At 42.9% G+C, this 23,286-nt stretch overlaps 1 protein-coding gene across 1 annotated transcript in view; it reads left to right on the top strand.

The window, feature by feature from the left end:
• The window catches only part of LOC309549538 (calcium-binding protein 39), a 113,879-nt gene that overhangs the window by 70,988 nt on the left and 19,605 nt on the right, over positions 1-23,286 (top strand). The window contains exons 4-8 of the mRNA XM_082249891.1: positions 9,008-9,126; positions 13,909-14,077; positions 16,157-16,216; positions 16,694-16,759; positions 21,071-21,214. Of these exons, the coding sequence (XP_082106017.1) occupies positions 9,008-9,126; positions 13,909-14,077; positions 16,157-16,216; positions 16,694-16,759; positions 21,071-21,214 (558 nt within the window). The remainder of the gene's footprint in view (positions 1-9,007; positions 9,127-13,908; positions 14,078-16,156; positions 16,217-16,693; positions 16,760-21,070; positions 21,215-23,286) is intronic.

Below are 23,286 nucleotides of genomic sequence, written 5' to 3' on the forward strand. Positions count from 1 at the left end.
CCTAATCCACTCAACAATATGGGAGTCCATGCTCAATGACTGCAGTTTATTGATAAGTCTTCTATGTGGGACAGTGTCAAAAGCCTTACTAAAATCTAGATATGCAATGTCTACTGCACCTCCACCGTCTATTATTTTAGTCACCCAGTCAAAAAAATCTATAAGATTTGTTTGACATGATCTCCCTGAAGTAAACCCATGTTGTTTTTCATCTTGCAATCCATGGGATTTAAGATGTTCCACAATCCTATCCTTTAATAGGGTTTCCATTAATTTGCCTACTATTGATGTCAGACTCACTGGTCTATAGTTGCTCGATTCCTCCCTACTACCTTTCTTGTGAATGCTTGTGTCAAATGCTTTTGCGACAGGAAGGAAACGACTGAGAATGAGCTACGTTCGGGAACCAAGTGGCGATCTATGGAATGGCGTTCACCTTCTTCCCCTTGACCCAAAATGAGTTGCCCGCAAAAGTCTAAGGGCAAGACAATGTTGATCGCCTTCTTTGACAAAGATGGCACATAAGGCATTTGCTCCTGCGGGTCAAACCGTGAACATTGCATTCTACGAGGAAGGTTTCAAACGGTTGCTACGATGCATCCGCCATGTTTGGCCAGAGTTGCACAGTACTGGACAGTGAATGTTGCTGCACAGTAATGTGCCTGTGCACTATGTGATCCGTGTGCGCCAATTCTTGACTCAACACAGTGTACCTGCTATCGATCACTCCCCTGATCTGGCGCCTGCAGACTTCTTTCTGTTCTGTCTTCAAAGGCACACGTTTTGCGGACGTAGTGGCAATCCAAGAATGTGATCGATTCCTAAAGAGGCCTTTGCTGACAGTTTCCAAAAGCTTTATGATTTTTGTGAAAAGTGTGTTCTTAGGAGGGATTTTGGTCCACTCTTCTTTACAGATCTTCTCTAAATGCTTAAGGATTTTTGGCTTTCTCTTGACAATTCAAAGTTTCAGCTCCCTCCATAAATTTTTTTTTTTTTTTATAGGATTAAGGTCTGGAGACTGGCTAGGCCACTCCATAACCCTAATGGGCTTCTTCTTGAGCCACTCCTTTGTTGCCTTGTCATGCTGGAAGACCCATTAATTACCCATCTTCAGTATTCTGGCTGATAATAAAAGGTACTCATCCAAAATTGTACAATACATGGTCACTTCCAGTGGCCCCTCAATGCGACAAAGTCAGCCTGTACCTTTAGCAGAGAAACAGCCCCAAAGCATCATGTTTCCATTTCCATGCTTGACTGTAGGGATGGTGTTCTTGGGGTCATAGTCAGTCAGCATTTCTGACACGGTGAGTCAAGTTCTTGCCAAAGAGCTTTAATTTTGATCTCATCTGACCACAGCATTTTCTCCTTATCCTTCTCTGGATCATTTAGATGTTTATTGGCAAACTTCAGACGGGCATGTACATGTGCCATTTTGTAGGAGGGGGGACCTTGCAGGCGCTGCAGGATTTTAATCCATGGTGGAGTATTGTGTTATCAATGGTTTGTTTGGTAAACATGGTCCCAACTGCCTTGAGATCATTCACAAGCTCCTCCCATGTAGTTCTCGGCTGATCCCTCCCTTTACTCATGATCATCCTTACCCCATGGTGACCGAACGATCGCTCCTCAAGTGGGGGATGGGCCTGGTGGGGGCACCCCTTTCCAGGCCCCCCTCCCTGTTTGGGATCGTTTTTTTCCGGCTCTGGGACCCCGGAAGCTTCTTTATGTAGCCTTGGCACCCGTTTTCCTATGGTTTCCCATTGCAAATAGCTGCGGCCATGTTTTTTGGAGTCATATGCCCTTCCTCGGCCTCTAGTGCTGATACAGAGATATTCCTCTTCCTGATCGCCGCATGGTGTGCAGATAGTTCGGGTGTGAGTACCTTAACGGGGGTGGGGAAGTGCCTTGTGGGGTTTTCTCTCCCTCTTTCTGCTATTGCAGCGGTAGTGTTGTGCTTGGCCTTGTTGTGCCGACAGCACGGTGGGGTGTCCCTTGCAGTGTTTTTACACCATGGAGTCCCTGAAGCATGTTTCACCACCTGATCCCCCTCTCTGAGCCTGTCGGGTCTTCCGGGGCCCAAAAATTGACTGCACGGACGGTGGTCTTGGAGTCCCTGGTGACCTAAGTGGATTTGGTTTTGGGCAAATTGGCCGCCTTTTACCTGTCTCATCAATTCCATAGTCTGATTCGGCCACCGCGGATGCGAGCTTAGCTTCGGGGTCTGCGTCCACGCACCCTGCGTGCTCAGATAGTGAGGATGATTCCTCTGTTCCTCTAGCTGCACATGAAATGGTGCTAGTGGATGCACTGATTGTATCGGCACGGGAAACTTTACATATGGAAGATGCGACTAACTCTGCATCAGAGGCGCGGGTCACCTTTGGCACCCACAGGTCCTCCAAAGTGGGGAGGGTGTTCCCCTTTACCGCTGCCTTTGACAAACAGTGGGGGTGCCTTAAACGCACCCTTGTAATACCCAAGCGTTTTGCAATGCGGTACCCTTATGAGGAGTTCCTCCTCAAAAATGAACAGTACATACTGTAGTGGACTCCAGGTTGAATAAAGCCACTGTAACACCGGTTGAATTATTCCCGGTCTTCTCTGATCCAGCTGATTAGGAGGTCAGAGGCCTTGACACCCAATATGATCAGTGTATTTGGGTCTGCACTTAGGCCGGTGTTTACCATCACCCTGGTGTCACAAGCTATGACTGAATGGGCCAACATTCTACACCGGGACCTTGAGGAGAAGCAACCCCCCCCCCATGCTTTTGTGAAGCAGTTGGATCATTTGGTCCAAGGGCTACAGTTCGCCTGTGACACCTCTTTGGATGCCGCTCCCCTGATTTCTAGACTGTCTGTCTCAGCAGTGGTCCTGCAGCGCATTATCTGGCTGAAATGCTGGTCTGCGGACCAGGCTTCTAAGAAGGCCTTTTATGATCTTCCATTTGTGGGGGATCGCCTGTTTGGGGCTTCCTTGGATAACATCATCAAAGGCCTAATGGGTGGAAAGAGTACTCTTCTTCCTCAGGCTTCCAAGGGTAAGGAGCCCTGTGGCAGATGGGGATCTTCCTTTTTGGCTCACAAGTGCCTTTTTCGTCCCTCAGGGTCTCAAGACAAGGTATCTAAAACCTTCAGGGCCTCCACTGGGGGTTTCAAGAAGTTTTAGTCGGGCAAACCACAAGCAAGTTCTGCCAGACCTGCGGACAAAAATTCCTCTGCATGAAGGGGCGCCCTCGCTGTATTGGGGGTGGGGGGAAGTCTTCACTGTTTTCCGGATCCGTGGACATCCCTGATCCAGGACAAATGGGTCAACGAGGGCATTCGCTTTGGCTACAAAATCGAGTTTCTGTCTTATCCTCTGGAAAGGTTCTTCCCTTCCAACCTGCAGTTATCCCCAGATCGCTTAAGGGATCTCTATGGGGCAGTGCAAGACTGATTACTTCAAGGGGTGTTTGTTCCGGTTACCATGTCGGAAAGTTTTTAAGGTTTTTACTGAAACCTGTTTACGGTTCCCAGAAAGGAGGGTAAGGTGTATCCAATACTGGACCTCAAGGTGCTAAACTGCTTTGTGCGGTTACAGTAGTTCCGAATAGAATCCGTTTGCACTGTGGTGGCGTCCCTATATCAAGGGGATTTTCTCGCCTCCATGGACATCAAGGATGCCTACCTTCACATCCCCCATATGTGTCCCCCCCCCCCCCCCCCATCAGCGCTTCCTCTGCTTTGCCCTGGGCAAGGAGGAGCATTATCAATTTGTGGCGTTACCCTTTGGTCTAGCTTCCTTTTCTTGGGTCTTCACAAAAGTGTTGGCCCCGGTTCTAGCATTACGACGTCAGCGCGAGATGGCGATACTGGGGTACCTGGAGGATCTGCTTTTGCGAGCAGAGTCTTCGACTGCTCTGTTGGCCAACTTGGAGATTACTCTGCAAACGCTGAGGGAGTTTGGTTGGATTATGAATCTTCAGAAGTCTTCTCTGGTTCCATCCACGAGCCTGGACTATCTGGGTCTGACTCTAGACTCAGCCTCGGCCAGAGTGTTTCTTCCTCTGGAAAAACTTCAAACATTGCAGGAGGCTATTCGGCTTCTGCTGTCAAGCAGACGGTCATCTCTACGGGCTTGCATGCGGGTGTTGGGCCTGATGGTGTCTACCTTTCGAGGCAGATCCGTTTGCACAGTTCCACATGAGATCTCTGCAAAAGGAGATTCTGGTGGAATGGATCTTCAGTCTCTAGACAATCTGATCCTGTTGAGCCGGGGTATGAGAGGGTCCCTGATTTGGTGGCTTAGTTCTCTGGCACTACAGGGAAAATCATTTCTTCCCCTGTACTGGACGTTTTTTACCACGGATGCCAGCCTATCCGGGTTGGGAGGTGTCCTAGGGACAGACTGTGCTCAGGGGGACTGGAATGCTGGAACAGTCCAGGCTACTGATTAATGTACTGGAGCTCCGATCGATCAGGCTTTGTCTGGGTCATTGGACAAGCCGTCTCCAAGGTTGTCCGGTACGGATTCAATCGGACAATGCCACGGCCGTGTCAATTACCAAGGGGTGACCAGAAGTGTTCTGGTGGCTCAGGAAGTGGGGCACAATGTTTCGTTCCAGCCCTCTCTGCTGTGCACATTCCAGGAGTGGAAAATTGACAGGTGGACTATCTCTGTCGACAGATGTTGGATCAAGGAGAATGGTCACTTATCCGGAGGTGTTCCATCAGTTGTGTCTCTGGTGGGGGACTCCTATCGCCTCAACAGGAAAGTAGAGAGGTTTGTGGCACGGTCTCGGGATCCTCTAGTCGACGCCACAGACGCCTTAGTGGCTCCCTGGAGTCAGTATCCTCTGATTTACGCTTTTCCTCCTCAAGCTTCTGCTGAGACTCCTGCGCAGGATCAAGGAAGAAGGGATTCTGGTCATCCTAGTGGCTCCAGACTGGCCTCGCCAGGCTTTGTATGCCAATCTGGTACAGCTGGTCGCCGATGCTCCTTGGAGACTTCCTTTCAGGGAAGATCTGCTGTCATAAGGACTAATCTTTCATCCTGCTTTACAGTCCCTGCCTTTGACAGCTTGGCTGTCGAAAGCCAGGTGCTGAAGGATAGAGGGATGTCTGAATCTGTGAGTCCTATGCTTTTGAATGCTAGAAAATCTCCTTTTAGGAAGATTTACTATCGTACTTGGAAGACGTACATTGCGTGGTGTGAATCCCTAAGGGTTCATCCCCGCTCCTGTTCGGTGACTCCGATCTTGGCTTTTCCTTCAGCGAGGGGTTGAGCAGCATCTGGCCTTGAGTACCAACAAGGACCAGGTCTCGGCCGTTTTTTTTCAATGTCCGTTAGCCACACACTCCTTGGTGCGTACCTTTCTCCAAGGAGTGAGACACTTGGTTCCCCGGTGCGATCTCCATTGCCACTGTGGGACCTCAATTTGGTGTTGTCCGTTCTCCAGAAACCCCCCTTTGAAAATATTCGGGAGATTCCTCTGCTTATGTTGTCCCAGAAGGTGGCCTTTTTGGTAGTTATTACTTCTGTGTGCAACGTGTCTGAACTGGCAGCGCTGTCTTGTCGTTCTCCTTATCTAGTGGCTCACAGGGATAAGGTTTCTTCCAAAGGTCGTCTCCGATTTTCATCTGAATGAAGACATTGTGTTGCCCTTCCCTAGTCTCAAGCCTAAGCATCCTAAGGAAGTTGCTTTGCATTCTCTGGATGTGCTTTTGGCAATAAGGGTGTATCTGGCAGCTACGGAGTCATTTAGGAAGTCATACTTACTATTTGTCCTTGCAGGGGGCTGGCTGCTTCTGCTGCGAGCATTGCCAGATGGCTCAGACACACTGGAGTTCAGGCTTATTCTATTAAGGGTCAGGTTCCTCCTTTCCCTGTTGGGGCGCACTCTACTCGGGCGCTTAGTGCCTCCTTGGCCTTCCGTCATCAGGCGTCAGTGGTGCAGGTTTGCAAGGCAGCCACCTGGTCGTCTGTGCACACATTCACAAAGTTTTATAAAGTGGATGTATTGGCATCTGCGGATTCCTCTTTTGGCCGCAAAGTTTTTTGCAGGCTGCTGTTTAAAGGACATGTCCTCTTTGAGGGTGTTATTGTTTTCAGGTGAGCTCCAGTTAACAATTGAGCTCCAAGTTACCTGGTTGGCTATGTTTAGCCTTGGGGAAGTTTGTTTTCTGCTGTTCCCACCCCTCACGTATGACACTGCTTTGGGCCGTCCCTACAGTCATGAAGAGGAAGAGCTGTGTCCGCCAATGAATGAAAGAGAAAATGGGATTTTTGGCTTACCATAAAATCCATTTCTCTGATGTTCGTTGACGGACACAGCCCCCGCCCCTCTTTTTTTTTTTTTCTTCTGACACTGCTTGTTACAAAACTGAACTGAGCAGGAAGTAGAAGTATACACCGGGGACTGCCCCCTAGGCAGGCTCAAGCTTTTTTTTACTCTGCCTAGTGTCTTGCCTAGTGTCCTACTCCTGTAGGGGGCAGTATAACCCTATGGCCATGAAGATGAAAAGCTGTGTCCGTCAGTGAACATCAGAGAAATGAATTTTACGGTAAGTCAAAAAAGTCCCCATTACCCTTCATTTCTTTGAAAGTGTGCAAACTTTCAAAATCTGCAGGGGATCAAATAATTTTCCCCACAATCTGTCTAATCGAATCTATTTAATCTATTTTAGTAATTCTGGACTTCCTGTCCCAGGATGACAGCACTCACCTTATTTTGAGAATAAAAGCACAGTAGAGGACTGCATGATGCCACCCTTGTCCTTTTTATGAATAACTTGGGGGTGTGATTCTGTAGTCCTCCAAGCTAAGAACAGTGTAGCTGATAAGTTAGTACAGGCAGAGAACAAAATAGAACACAGCACGTTATCAGCTCACTGGCAAGATTAGCAGGTATTTTTTTTAAATGCATATCAAACGGATATAATAAAACTTTTTTGGCTTCTTTCATAAATTCGACAGAGCTTACTATCCTCTAAAAGGCAACATGGTGGACTGCTTTTTGAGGGCAGTTTAGCAGAGGCTGGCAAGTGTTCAGAAGGCGATCCTGCCACCTCCTGAATAAAGGGAACGTTTTGTGGTTAAAAACAAAAATTTAATTACAGCAGCCATGAGCATTGGTTCGCAGCTGCGATGTTTTGATTAATTTATGTGGTGGAAAGTTAAAGACTTGACAAAGAAGTGAAGTCAAAATCCAGATGATGGCTCTGGAGTGGTCACCTTTTTAGAGGTTTCAGTAGTAACAGATTTTGTTCTATTTATACAGATGAATTTTAATTTAGATGAATTTCAGAGCTATTGCATTATGTTGCTCAATATTGGCTTCACAAGTGTTCTCCATTACATTAACCCTTTCACTGCCAGGCCCCAGCCCACATTTAACTTCAGTTGGCCATACCATTTCTACAATTTTTTTTCTCTTTTTTTTAAATTTCACTTAGAACCCCCACCTGAAAGCATATAACTGGTAGAATAAAAAGACGATGCTACTGATTTTAGGTTCCATAACAGTTGTCCAAATGGTTTATCAAAAACTGTTTTTTTATAACAATGCAGTGAATTCATTATTGGCGCTCACAAAACCAGCATAGGTTGCGCAATTGCTACTAAATTTTAAAAGTTCAAACTGGATCGAGGTAATGCTTCAATTTGTGAATGTTAAATTGTTTTAAAAAATTGTGAAAATTGAATGTGCACAAGACAGTAAATAAGTAACTTGCACGAAAAAATCTGAATGTTTGCTTAATACTGATCTATTGTGGTATTGCCCCATGCACATTGCCATGTGTATGCTGCATTGGTGTGTGTTGTGATAAAATAATGCAGACACACGTTCTAATGCAATGTGGCACATTACGATGCACTGCACTGGACTGCCGCACATAGAGTTGAATGCAATTATAAATAGTTGAGGAGAAAAAAAATCAAGCAATGCAGTATAACATAGCACTGCTACGCCTGTGCACTCATGTGAATGGACCTGATGTGTGTTGGTGCCCTGCAGGTAACTTGCATTATTACTGTGTATGTACTGCACGAGTGTGTGTCATGTGTAATTTGTGTGTATGGTGGGGTGAATGTTTTAGGTCTCATTTACTTGGCAGCAAAGGACTGTATAGCGTCAGGAAGGGGCATATTTCTGCACCCAGTAGTCACGCATGTTTGCGTACAGCTTCAAGCAGCAGCTTGTACAAATCAATGCCATGCTGACAGAGCTGTGGTTGTACGCATGTAACTGCACATCTTAGCGGGATCAGAGGACACAGAGGTTGTGACACTGAAGCCTTCATGAGCTTATGGCAATTGAGGGAATGTAGCTGTAGGGCATACTGACCTGGCTAGCTGGAATTCATTATCTTCTACTGTATATCTGTGCATTGGTAACAGGGAAAGATGCCCTTGTTTTGCCAGTACTATACTATTTAGAGTCCCTATTGTTTAAGATCATGCAAGAAAATTCTGATTCATGGTATGCTTGTGTGTGTGTATAAAGATAATGTTGATTTCAGTATAATATAATAAATTGACATAACTGTCAATTTATCTGATTTATCCCTATAAAGCGGAACTCTACCCATAAACCGCTTGATAAAAAAAAATAACATTCTTTTGCCAGGAGCATACTTTGCACATTAATAATAATTATGCTTCCAAAATGCGTGTGTGCTGTAAATTGCCTCCAGCATTGTTCCTGTTTTTATCTTGCTGGAGTCTATTTTGCTGAAGTTCAGAGCCCCTGAGCAGCGGTAAATCTTAAGGCTGTTTAGCAAATCGGCCTCTACAAATTTAAAACACTGCCTAAAAATAGAGCAACCAAGCATGTGCAGAGATGGTTGAGACAATGTATGACTGGATATTAAACTGTGTAGGTACTTATTTTTAATGTTTTTAGATAGCTATACCTGCAAAAGGGGTTAGCCTGAAGTAATCTAGCAGGACTTCATTTTCTGACTAAAGTTCCACTTTAAGATGCAGCAATTTAATAAAGTTGTTTTTGCATTCTTTCCAGGGAAAAAAGGATGTGGCTCAAATCTTCAACAATATTTTACGAAGACAAATTGGCACGCGGACCCCAACTGTGGAATATATATGCACCCAGCAGAATATTCTCTTTATGTTATTAAAAGGGTGTGTATTGCATTTCGAATTGTAAAGTGTCAAATATCTATACATGTTATATTTAGTGTTTATAAAATGTGGGTCTGGCAGGCCATGTCTTCATTGTGGAGGATTTTGGTCAAGGCTTAGACCTGATTTACAGTAAGTTGTGTGGCAGTGTGTTCTCTGAAGTAGGTTGTCAGTGGCAGATACTAGTGTGAACTTGTGTAACCTGTGGTTCAGAAATGTCTGATTCTGTCTTCTCTAGGACTGATTGGATGATGGATTTCACAAAGGTAATCACTGGACGTATGGTATAGAAAGAAATTAGTATTATTAACCCAAAGGGGGGAGATGTGGAAAGATGTGAATTACAGCCCGAACAGCTAATGCAGAGTAGTAGCCGGAAGTGGTATTGGATCACTAAAAGGCCTACAAATATGGTTATGGGCTTGAGTTTCCTGCTGTACAGTTTCATAAGCTACAAAAATCGGAGTGTTACCATTTAACTTTAAATTGGTTCTAAAGGCTGAATGTTTTTTACTTTTGTGCATTCTATGCACGAAGATAAAAAAACTTGTGTGCCCCCCCCCCCCCCCAATACCCCAATACTTATGAGCACGATCGTGACCCAGCGATGTGCATAAGAGCCTTGGCTCTCCCGGGACTCTCCCTCCTCATGGACTGCCAATGAGAAGAGTGGGTGTGACCGAGTCACGGCTCTGTGTCTGAATGAATATGCAGAGTAGGCTTGTGACGGTATCAGATTTTCATGCTGCGATTAATTGATTAAGGTTTTGCCACGGTATACGGTATTATCACGGTATTCTATTATTAAATTTAAATTATTAAATTTCCACCTCACTTCAATTTCATTGCTGAATTTAGGGGCTTTGGTTCACTTATGCACATTATTATATAGTCAGTCAGTACAGACTCTGTGAACCAGGCCTAAAATAGGTCATCAAGCAGTGTCTGGCCTAACTGGTGATAACTGGTCCTGGCGCTCGGCTCCGATCCGATGGCCTGGTCATTAAGAGGGCAAATCCTTGTGGTCAAGAAGTGGTTAACCCCTAAGGAGGTGTTGTTTATAAATTACTTTACTATTGCTTTAGGCCTGGTTCACATGTATGCGGGTTGGCGGTTCACATGTATGCGGGTTGGCGGTTCACATGTATGCGGGTTGGCGGTTCACATGTATGCGGGTTGGCGGCCCACATTTGCACAGGCATAGCAGCCCATTGATTTGAACGGGCTGCTATGCCCTCATTTTCCGCAGAAAAAAGGTGCATGCAGCATTTTTTTAAAATTCAGTGGCCTTGAAATCCATCCTGCTTTTGCACCATGCGACTAACCTGCAGTTCCTGCTCTGGCAAGCTTTCTGCATTTTTTGTATACGTGGGCACGGCATTTAAAAACAGTTTGCGTGTGCAGCAACGGCAGGTAAGTCGCATGGTGCAAAAGAAGGATGGATTTCATGGCCACTGCATTTTTTTAAATTCTGCATGCACCTTTTTTCAGCTGAAAACGCAGGCATAGCAGCTCAAGCCCATTCACATCAATGGGCTGCTATGCCTGTGCAAATGTGGGCCCCCAACCCGCATACATGTGAACCAGGCCTAAAGCAATAGTAAAGTCATTAATTGGTTAAACCTGCAGGAGGACCGGTGTTTTTATCTTGATTTGCCCCTTTAAAGACCAGGCCATCGGATCAGAGCGCCAGGACCAGTCATCACCAGGTAGGCCAGACACTGCTTGATGGCTATATAATAATGTAATGTGGGCTGCTATGCGTGTGTGTATGTATGTGTATGTGTGTATATATATATTTATATATATATATATATATATATATATATATATATATATATATATATATATATATATTAGAGCTGCACGATTCTGGCCAAAATGAGAATCACGATTTTTTAGCTTGGAATAAAGATCACGATTCTCTCACGATTCTCTGTGTAACAAAAAAAAAAAATTGGGATAACTTTACTGTTACGTTTTTTTTTTTTTTATTCATTAAAGTCTATTAATTGCGTTTGAAAGACTGCTGCGCAAATACAGTGTGACATAAAATATTACAACAATCGCAATTTTTTTTCTGTAGGGTCTCTGCTAAAAAAATATATAAAATGTTTGGGGGTTCTAAGTACTTTTCTAGCAAAAAAAAAAACTGATTTTAACTTGCAAGCAACAAATGTCAGAAAAAGATCCAGTCTTTAAGAGGTTAAACTTCCTTTCTCCCTGGCAGAGGGAAGGAAAAGATACAAATGTAATCAATTTTGTTTATAGTTAGGAGACTTAATGCTGAAAGGCGTTAGCTGTGTGAGTGAATGAGTCATCCAGCTCACTGAAATGTATCAATTCACAAGTCAGACCCAGGAGCAGAGAAACTCGGTATTTTAAAAATGCCACAATAACAATACTGTGGCTATGCAATACCGCAATATATCGAATTACCGAAAACCGGCATATGTCTAATGCAGAGTAGTGGTTCGGGAGTGATTCTGCTTGGGTGCCCCCACAGCAAGCTGTATGCTTTGGGAGCACTTGGCAGGAGAGGAGTGCAGACAGGAAACCTGAAAAAAGGAGGATTGGGACAGCTCAGTGCTAAACCACTGCACAGAGCAGGTAAGTATAAAATGTTTTGTTATTTAAAAAAGCAAAAAAACTTTGTCTTTATTATCATCACTTTGGAATTAAGTACTTTAGAGAACTTGATGTGCCGTATTGCAAATAAGGAGTTGGATGTCAAGGGAGAGGGGAGAGTTGAGCAGCATTTATCGGACTAGAACAGGGGTTTAGGCACTTGACAGAACTCGCACATATTTTAAAAATACAAAAATATATTATTCAGCCATGCCATAAAAACAATATAACGGACAATAAAAACAATCAGCTGATAGATAATATAACACACAAAGACCACCCTTAGGAGATTATATAGAAGCAGTTGTGTATGCCTCCATAGTATGCAGAAGTCCCAACGCATTTTGATTCTAAACCAATCATCGGGGGGATAAGAAGCGGTGGTCAGTATACCACTTAGTATACTCGGCAGCTAAGATATGTCCTTGCATCATACCCCACAGAGTGTATAGCCAGGGGAACACACATGGCGCTAAGAGCCCCTAAAATGATTGCAGTTCTGGTCCAATACAGCACATAACTGAGTGAATTAACTTAACCAGAAATGCCCTAGAGCAAGGGGTCAAAGCTAGCTAAGGCCTATTTATGGCCATCCATTTATTATCAATCAGTTGCCCAATGACAAAGAGACGAGAATCCAAAAAGGAACTGTCATCTCACTACTTTTTCAATGTAAGGTATAAATGTGGTTGAGTAAAGGAAGCCAAATCACCAATATCGTCACCTCTGCTGCTTCACCATTAAAGGTCCCCAGAAGTCGCCCATTTTGTCCACTGCTTCTTGTCACCCTGATCAAGATTTGTTTAGTACCATACCATACCATAACCTCACATTTTTGTAAATATTTTATTATATCTTTTCATGCGACAACACTGAATAAATGACACTTTGCTACAATGTAAAGTAGTGAGTGTACAGCTTGTATAACAGTGTAAATTTGTTGTCCCCTCAAAATAACTCAACACACGGCCATTAAAGTATAAACCGCTGGCAACAAAAGTGAGCACAACCAAGTGAAAATGTCCAAAGTGTCAATATTTTGTGTGGCCACCATTATTTTCCAGCACTGCATTAACCCTCTTGGGCATGGAGTTCACCAGAGCTTCACAGGTTGCCACTGGGGTCCTCTTCCACACATCCATGACGACATGATGGAGCTGGTGGATGTTAGAGACCTTGCGCTCCTCCTTCTATTTGAGGATACCCCACAGATGCTCAATAGGGGTTTAGGTCTGGACCCATGCTTGGCCAGTCCATCACCTTTACCCTCAGCTTCTTTAGCAACGCAGTGGTCATCTTGGAGGTGTGTTTGGGGTCGTTATCTTGTTAGAATACTGCCCTTGAAGAGGACTCCAGTGGTCAACCTGTGAAGCTCTTGTGAACTCCATGCCCAAGAGGATTTGAGGCAGTGCTGGAAAATGGTGGCGACACAAAATATTGACACTTTGTACCCAATTGACATTTTCACTTGGATGTACTTACTTTTGTTGCCAGCGGTTTAGACTTTAATGGCTGTGTGTTGAGTTATTTTGAGGGGACAGCAAATTTACACTGTTATACAAGCTGTACACTCACTGCTTTACATTGTAGCAAAGTGTCATTTCTTCAGTGTTGTCACGTGAAAAGATAGAATAAAATATTTACAAAAATGTGAGGGGTGTACTTTTTTTTTTTGTGAGAAACTGTAAATATAAAATCAGGCAGGTGTTGTCTCTGATGTATGTGTGCTGCTCACCTTCTGTAGTCATTTAATGAAGTTAGGCCTATTAAATCTACACTGTTTCCTGATCTATGTGTATTCTGAATATGCCCATGCTGATTTGTAAAACGGAGAGCAATAATTTTCCAGCATTTGTGACTGATTCTTGTCCCAAGAAGCCTTAGCTAGTGATGTCTACAGGAGCCCCATCAACAATTTTGGCTGGATCTGAAAGCTGTCAGCAAATATCTATAGGCACCTATAGACCTTACCCTTCACAGCTATCAGACTATAGTTCTTTACACAATATTGGAATGCGTGTGGCCAGCTTTAATTGGTACACAGTATTTTCTCATTCTTAGAAAAGATGATTAAAAACTACATTGAAAGTCTCTGACCATCTTTTGTATCTGTTTACTTACTGGATAGTTACTAGATGTTTTTTATTCTTGAAGGTATGAGTCCCCTGAAATTGCTTTGAATTGTGGGATCATGCTACGGGAATGTATCAGGCACGAACCGCTTGCCAAAATAATTTTGGGTTCTGAACAGTTTTATGACTTTTTCCGATATGTGGAGATGTCAACGTTTGATATTGCTTCCGATGCCTTTGCAACTTTTAAGGTAAGCCTTTTTTGGGGGGTAAAGTAAGGTTTGGGGTGTCAATTATCATTATTACTCCAAATTATCCCATTCTGTTAGGCAACACATTCCTTACTGAGTATAGTTACAACTGTTTTTAGTTTTATATGGTAAAGAAAATATCTAGTCTAAATGCATAGCAAAAAACATATGTATTTTCTCGTTTACCCACTAATATATTGATATTTCTGTATAGTCAATCATAGATCCTGTACGTCCGCTTAAAGAAGTGGTTGTACCGGAGTGATGCCTACAGCTAGAGGCATCACCCTGGTACGTTTTTTTTTTTTTTTGGGCCGGTGGTCGGCTCTCTGGAGATAACTGCCGCTCGGCCGTTATCCCTGCGAGCGGCAGGGGGTGTTCCCCCCTCCTCCCGCCGTCTTCCGCAGCTCTGCCTGGGTCTCCCGTGCCGCTGGCTGGTTAGAGTCCTGAACAAAGCCGGATTCGGCTTTGATCGAGCCTCTGATCATGTAACATGGAAGCAAAGTCACTTACGGTTTACTCGGCTGCCAATGGCGCCGGTTTAAAAAAACTGACAGTATATATAAATGTCGATTTCGGCATTTTGAATACTTTGAAGTGCAGTGGAGGGGTCTGGGGTCTATTAGACCCCAGATTCCTCCATAAAGAGTACCTGTCACTGCCTATTACTGTCACAAGGGACTTCTCTGTAACACTAAACTGGTAACCGTTAAAAATGTTTAAAGGTCGCCTATAGATATTTTTAAGTACCATAGTTTGTCACCATTGCACGAGTGTGCAGAATTTTAAACCGTAACATATTGGGTATCTATTTACTCAAGCGTGACATCATCTTTCACAATATAGAAAAAAATTGGGCTAACTTTACTGTTTCGTTTTTTTAATTCAGCGAATTCAGCGAAGTGTATTTTTTTCCAAAAAATTGCCTTTGAAAGATTGCTGTGCAAATACCGGGTGACAAAAAATATTGCAACGACCGCCAGAGTCTTGGCTTAAAAAAAAAAAATATATATATATAATGTTTGGGGGTTCTAAGTTAATGTTCTAGCAAAAAATACTGATTTTAACTTGTAAACATAAATTACTTGTGTCATAAATGGGCTTGGTCCTTAAATGGTTAAAGGATAAGTTCACCTTTTAGTAATGTATTCCATGTTACTAAAGCACCTGCCTGCACCCAGACCCGATCCCCCATTGTGACAGAGAGCAGGGGATCCTCTCCTCGCAGCTACTATCACAATTCAAAAATAGCGCAGCCTTGCGGGGCTCCGCATACACTGCCACGTCATTTATTTACAGAGTTCTGTGAATGAAGGAACTACAAGTACAGTTTCCATCATGGCAGATGGCTTGTATGAATAATGTGAGGTGGCACTGGGAGTGCTGTCTTAGTTCATTGTTCTTCCTGGTCTTCAGTGACTGTCTGGCCTTATGGGCGGTACAAACCTACAGCTGTACTGACAGTCTGCAGGAGCTTGACATTACACCTGCAATTGGCTGATTGCGGGTACAAATATCTGCAGGCTTCTTAGAAAAAAAGAATAAATGCACAATTTTGTACCTGCAAAAAAAAAAAAAACGGTGTGCATTTATATATTTGGCTGAGAAATGCTGTAGGTCTATGCTGCTATCTAGGTCTCCTCTTCGTTACATAACAAACAGATGACACTTAGAAGATGGTAAGGCTTAGTATACATGGGTACCAAAGCCCTGTCAATATTAAGATGCTCAAAAGGTTAAGTAAATAACTGATCTATCATGCGGAGTTGGAAAAACTACCTGCATAGTTTGTCATACCTACCTAAAGCAATTTAATGCTAGCCAGTCATATTTACATCTGTGCACATCAGCCTACAGTCAGCAGTTACTTTGTACACAGAGAAGGGTAGCTGAGTGTGTGGTTCTGAAAACCTGGAGACCAGTATCACTGCAGGTCCTCTAGAGCTGCCTTAAATAAAGTTTCTTTCTGAAAGGCCTTGGGTGCTGAATGCAAGCAAAATCTAGCAGGCTGTAGATGTATTATGGGTAGTGATGGTGTCTTCTGTTATTTAGTATGGGTTTCCTTTGTTTTATTGTCAGGACCTCTTGACTAGACACAAGCTCCTGAGCGCTGAATTTCTTGAAAATCATTACGACAAGGTAAGCTGTAGATAACCTATTTCCCCCTGTTTTTATTGTATTAAAATACCTCTTCAGATTTTCTTGATAAGATAATATTCATAACTGGCATTGTTTATATGTGTAAAAATCCACATATTTAGGGTTCTTGACAAGTTTTACTGTGTGTAGTGTGTAGCTGCACATGTGAAAGTATACACAGGACACATGCCAACACTGAGACCTTTTCAAAATGTTCTACCACTCTTCAATCATTTCAGTCCTTCAGACCACTTTTTCTATAGCAGCCCTTGCTCTCAGGGTGGACCTACTCCAAACATATATATGAAATATTCAATTCTAATATATCTGCCAAAACCAGTCCTTTGCAGCTCTACAGCTTTCCCAATTAACACTTTTCATATTTTGTACCATACTCTTGATTTAGGTTTCTTGCTTTATATACTGTGCAGTTAATCGTTCTTCACAGCCCTCATGTTTTTTGTATGATTTTTTTAGTTCTTCAGTGAATATGAAAAGTTGTTGCACTCAGAAAATTATGTGACAAAGAGACAGTCATTGAAGGTATGTGCATTTTCAAGAGAAGTTTTTTTTTTTTGAGTTTGACTAGCAAAAGTGTGCCCGTTCTAGGTTAGGAATATTGCACACATCCCTAAAATGTAGGAGAGGAGTGCAAGGGGTATGACTAGGTCTAGTATGTGCAGAAGAGGAGTCTTGTGGGTATGACAGGTGGCAGTATGTGCAGGAGTGGATATGATGGGGGCAGTATGTGAAGGAGTGCGATGGGTGTGTAAGCAGACAGTATGAAGGTTGTGGATTGTATGATGGAAAGCGGTATGTGCAGGAGAGGAGAACAGAGGGTTTGCCAGGGAATTAAATACAGGAGGAGAGTGCGCAGTGTATGACAGCAGACGGTATGTTAATTAGAAGAGTGTGGAGTGTATTACGGGGGGGGGGGGGGGGATATGTGCAGTAGAGGAGTATACAGAGATTGAGGTGCATGTTATTTTATGAGCGCTGGGGGTACAGCTGTTGCTATACTTCTTGCGCTCCGATACTGGACCTTTTGGGAATATCTCCAGAAGCAGACCTGCCTTCCCCTCTCCTCCTGCCCAGTCAGAGCATTTTGTGTTATGTGAACTCATTCACAAAATACAATGCCTTCTGTGAACGGATAGTGGAAGGGAGGGGCGGGCAGAGCTGCTGTGTGAGAAAGCAGTGCCTCTCCTGTCAGATTGCTGGGAGTATAGCGATATCTGCACTCCCACCACTCAGTAAAATTGTCAGTTGTAAATAAAAGAGAAGTCCGAAAGGGGGCATGCACCGTGTTGAACTTAACCTATATTAGGACCGCACAATTCAGAAAGTTGCTGACTTTTTGGACTTAAGCTTTTGGCTCACAAATGGTGGTTACTGATCTTTATTTGTCAGCAAAATCATTTAAAAAAAAATATGGTAATGCCCATACAGTTGAGTGACAGGGTGGATAAATAAGTCCTATAGTACATTTGGCACACATATACAAAGGAATTATAGCATTTACAGCAATGGAGCAGAGCTCTTCACACATTTACAGCAATGGAGCCGAGCTCTTCACACAGAGTTTTACAAAGTAGGAATAAAAATGTAAAAACCATGTACAGATGGGTCAGTGAAAACTGAAGCAGGGTATCCTGGAACAGTGGGGATTGTGGCAGCAGCACTGTGGGCTGTGAAGGTGGTGGATACTTAACAGAAGTGTATCAATGGAATTGAGGACCATGGAGGTTGAAAAGGATACACTAAAAGGTAAACAGAAAAACAGCTATTCAGTGGAAGGGATTGCATGAGGACTCGAGGGCATACAATGCGATTAGAGGAGAAGCGTTTTAACCTCGGGCAACGTGGGGGGTTTAGAAAAAAGGATTGTATACCAGCGCTATGGAGTTTTCTGTGTACTGAATCAGGCTTAAATGGTGGTGTAAGCTGCCTCCAACCTACCTCTGAGGTAGTAAAATAGAAAAAGTTGCAAAAATGTTGGGACCGGCGCTACCACTTTAAATCGTGCATGTGCAAATAGAAAAGTGCATATAGTGCTAAAGGTGCACGCAATAAGATATAATGTAAAATAATATAATATAAAGTGCTACGTGCTGTTTATGGGCTGTGCTTAGTGTACCATACTGTAAACATCATATGTTATACATATAAAGTGCTGATAATGCCAAAAACCACGTGTAGTGATTAAGAAATCAAACAAAGTATGGCGTCGGTAGATGAATCACCAAAACCACCGCTGCTTACCACACTCTTTCGGCCGATGCCTTGACACTTCTCGGTCACTGTCCCTCCTTATCTTTCCTCATTCCTCATGTCTGCAACGTGGGGGGTTCTTTACTGTTAGGGCTACAAGATTGTGGAATTCTCTACCACAAGAGGTGGTTTCTGCGGGAAGTATGGTGACTTTCAAAAGACTCTTAGACGTACATCTCAAGGATCAGAACATTCAGGGGTATGTGAGATGATTACGGCCACACACACCTACACAGGTTGAACTGGATGGACTATTGTCTTTATTCAACCTCACCTACTATGTAACTATGTAATCGGGTTATTAGCAGAGACTGTCCATAGAGTCCAGAAGAAGTGGAAGTGGTGCTGGGGACATGGGAGATCAGGGACAGGAATTCGTTACAAGGAATTGTTTAAACAGGAAATGGGGCAATGGAGTTGGGATGCCCACTGCATCTGAGTCAGTGGAGAAGAGGCTATTTAGTGTGGTGCACTGAATAAATCTGAGGGATTTAACGAATGCATTATTTTACCGCATTTTATTTTCTGTTTAACTCTTTAGTGAATTGACCCCATTGTACGAAACCTCCAGACTGCATGTCTGAGCTCACTATGCAGTTTGTGTGGGGAATTGTGTGACTGTAGATTGAGGAGTCTCTGAAGGAGAGAAATTAGAGAGTATGCTGGAGGAGACCAGTATGTCTGTGTGGAGGTGAGATATCACTGGGAAATGGCCAGGAAGAGGCTGATTTGCAGTGTGGCCAATTAAAAGTAGAATTTACTCATATAATATAGGATAGCACTGAGCGTTCGTATGAAAAATTTCAATAAAAATTATTCTAGTGTGTAGCCAGCTTTGCTGAAGTGCAATGGCAAACAGCAGTACTAGCATGTAGCCTTCCAATGCCCTATTGTAGTAGCTTAGGTTAGGCTTGTACACATTCTCATTTAGATTTGTATTATTTTAATGCGTAAATCAAGTAAAATGAATGCCTCTTGTGTAATCTGTATAACTAAACAGATAAGAAAGCAAGGAAAATTATTCCCTAAGGTGGATAGGAACAGTAATAAAAACCTAATAAAGCCTTTAAGATTTCCCCCGAAAAAGAAAAGCTTGGTCTGGAGTTACACTAATGGGATCATGGTGCTTTGTAAACTCTTGTTCTCCAGTGATGTCTTTATAGTAGAAGCCTGTAGAGGAATTTGTACCCACAGAGTACTCAGCATGTGGAAAGTCGTTTAGGTCTAAGTTCTGATGCAGCTACTATAGGATTAGCATTCTTTGGTGTCAAACGTAATTTCCTTTTTTCAGCTCTTTTTTCCTTTTTTTCAGTTGTTATAATGTTCAGTTATGTTTTATAAATCAAACCGGCTGGTAGTGCCCTCTGTGGAAAGTAGTATACTCTGTAGCAGCAGTTACAGTGATTAGTGTATCGTACTGCGTCAGTGATGTTGCCGTTTTTCCATCCAGGGAACTTAAAAAAAAATGGCAACATTCCACAATAAAATGGAAGCTCCTTGTGGCCAGTTTATATATAGGGTACAGCGTTTCTACATATGCAAATTTTAAGGGTCCGCAAATATGCAATAGGGAAAATTTGGCTGCACTCAGGATTAAAAAGATTTGTGGAATATATGTAAACCCCATTCATGAAATCGGATCTAGGCACATATATCTGTAGTGTTTACTTATCTCTCTATAAAGCTCTGGGTGCTGTTTGTCTCTGGTGCTCCGTTCCTCCGTTATCAGCAGGGTCACTTCTGACAAGCTCTGACACATGAGAGAACAGTAGCTGAAAATTTGTGTCTGGGAGGGAGCTTAGAGGAGGCAGCTAAGCAAAGAGCTTGTCTATTCAGACTACAGCTCTCCATGTTCCTTTGCTACTCTGCCTATGTGGAGGGGGTTGTATCCCTTTCCTCCAATCAGCTCACACACAGTGTAAGCCCAGACTCCCCACCCACTGCTGAATGAGGAAGAAAGATTTCTAACACGATCTGCACTTTTTCAAAGAGTGTAGAAAAGGGAAGACTGCAGATATACAAGTAAAACTTATGTAGGGAGATTTGTTTCATCTCCTAGTATCATCTGAGGCTATTCACTTTACTGGGTATATGCGAGGGTTTACAACCTCTTTAACTTAATTGTTCCAAGCAGAGCAGATGACAGAATGTAAAAGGAGAAGTTACAGTTAAAAAAAGAGAAATTCTAGCACTATCAGTAGCTCAAGAGACATAGGTAGCTAAATTTGCTACATTTCTGGATCTACTGCTCGTTTTGAAATAGGGTTTTCATTTTAAGATAACCTCTATGTATGGCTTTGTTTTCAGTATATGCTTAGTATGCAATGCCGTGTTTAAGAGCTTTAAGAATATAGCTGAAGCCCTTGAAAACGGTATTGTTAGTTTGTAGTAATATGTTGTACAGAAATCATGTCCCCTAACATGGATGCATGGTTATGAATGGCTCTTTGTATTAAAGTGTGACCGGAATTTCAGTGATTGGTATTCTTTCCAAACCACAATTTCTTTACTTACCAATTTCTCTCATTTGACCTTGTTCTACACTTTCCTCTTCCCCCTCCCCAATTACTCATACCTTTGCAGCTACTTGGTGAACTTCTCCTGGATCGACATAACTTCACCATCATGACAAAGTATATCAGTAAACCTGAAAACCTCAAGCTAATGATGAACCTCCTTCGTGACAAAAGCCGCAACATACAGTTTGAAGCTTTCCACGTGTTTAAGGTAATAAAGTTATTGCATACTTGTAATACAATTCATCTACTCCCCACCACGGGGCATACCTATATAGCCATTCTCACCTCTCCTTCTCCAGCCTGCACTTTAAAAAAGTCAGTATCATCACCTTTATTCAGTGAAACAGAAGGTGAATGAAAAAGCTAAGCCCAGATATTATATTCGTCCCTGGCTGAGCAGTGTGATGGAGGCTAATGAGAATTAAAAATCGTACAAAACATTTAAAGTGGTTCTAAAGCCTTAAGAATTTCAAGATAATCCTATTCTATTATTAAAAAATCCTGTGTCCAGGATTCCCAGCCCCCCTTATACTTACCTGAGCCTGATCTCGATTGAGTGCTGTGCATGAGAGCAGTGAGCAAAAAACCTGTTAGAAGAGAAAAAAAGAGCCTCTTGATGCTGACTTCCTGAAAATGCTAGGTGCTTGACTGGTATAATGAACCACTGGTTTCAGTACTTTCTGAGTAACAGACCTGAAAGAAGTATGCAAATCCGGAAAGTCAGGTGACCATCAGAGGTCCTCCTCTCCAGTAAGAGGGGTGGAGTATTCTGATGGTTACATTCCTAAGCAAAAGCAAAGTCTGGCTAGGTTTACTCTGTTGCTATTACAACTTACAGTTGGTTAATGCATGTGTGTGTCTTCTCACAAGGCATAAAGGAGTAAAAAATATTAATAAACATGCAAAGGCTTTGCTTGAACAACAGTTTTCTGTATGAGCGGAGACCACGTGGTCAATATTCCTTGCATTTGGTAAGATGATGGAGCATTGAAAGAATGTGATGATTGTTGGGTAACTCTTTTAGGGCTTTTGTTATATTGTGGTATTGTCAGAATTAATAATAAATTAATAATGGCTCGCTGTGCCTCCATTATGTCAGAACGTTTATACTGCTCTGAATATAACAGTGTCTATTTATGGTTAATAATAAGCAAAGATCTATGAGGAAGGAGAATCTTCACTTATGTTCATAAATCAATATGTAGTGAATTCTTTTTATTGATTAATTTCTTTTTAAAAGCATATACCAATCTTAGTGAAAACAGTCTACAGTATGGAATATATATAAGAATATTTATTCACCAGATGTGTAAATCACGATAAATGATCAGACTTGAGATGACACAAAAAGATAACTTTACAAAAATACAAAACTTCAAACGATAAATACAATGTGATTGGTAGCTCGATAATGAAAGTGAAAACAAAGCAAGATTACATTTTCCCCAGATGTAGTAGATACCATATTTAAATGTTCTATATAATCAGACCACAATTGTCTGCGCAATGCACAGCCTAAAAGTCATTTCTCTAGCGCTCATCGACAGACGTAGTCCTCGGTGATACACCACCTTCGGGTTATGTTACCTCCGCAGGAGCAGGACTAGACAGGAAATTAAAAAGCTCTGGCCACACCCTAGGGGCAGTCCCAGAGGGTATATCCTCTCTCTCTCTGCCTCAGCAAATCAGTTATTTTCTGTCTAGTTAGGAGTAAGGACCTAGACACCTTGCTGGGATCTTAGGTTCTGGCAAGAATTTTTTCTTAAAGGATTTTTTTTTAGACAGCTTTTTTTCTCCAGTGTTCCTGTGAGATCTTCAAGCAAGAAAGCTGAACTGGGCGACGGGCTGGATGTTGAGATCCGGTGGTCACCCCAGTTCAGCCTACGAGCGCGTGCAGGCCATAGCTCCGCGCTGGGTCGGCCGCGACAAAGTCCCATTAAAGGACTGTCCACGCGAGTTAAACGTCTCGCCGAAACGCCAAAGACCATGAGTCACGGCGTCCGTATCGGTCGACAGCCCTCCCGCCCCGGTGGAGAGGGGTACTGTCAGGAGTTGGTGCCCGCCTGGTTCCGGTATGGTGAGTAGTATGTTCCCCCTTTTTCCCTGACGGGTTTTGTGGTGAACGCGGGCCCCTCTCTGTATGGTAAGAAAGAGTCCTTTCTATCCTATAACATGTCACATATCCTCCTACTTTGAGTGTGATTTATGTGTGCAAAAGCCAGGAGGCTTGGCTTGGGAGCTAACAATCTATTGTATACATGTTTTAAAGATGTAATCTGT

The sequence above is a fragment of the Pelophylax lessonae genome, assembly GCF_965119305.1.
Source record: "Pelophylax lessonae genome assembly, chromosome: 3".
Lineage (NCBI taxonomy): Eukaryota > Metazoa > Chordata > Amphibia > Anura > Ranidae > Pelophylax > Pelophylax lessonae.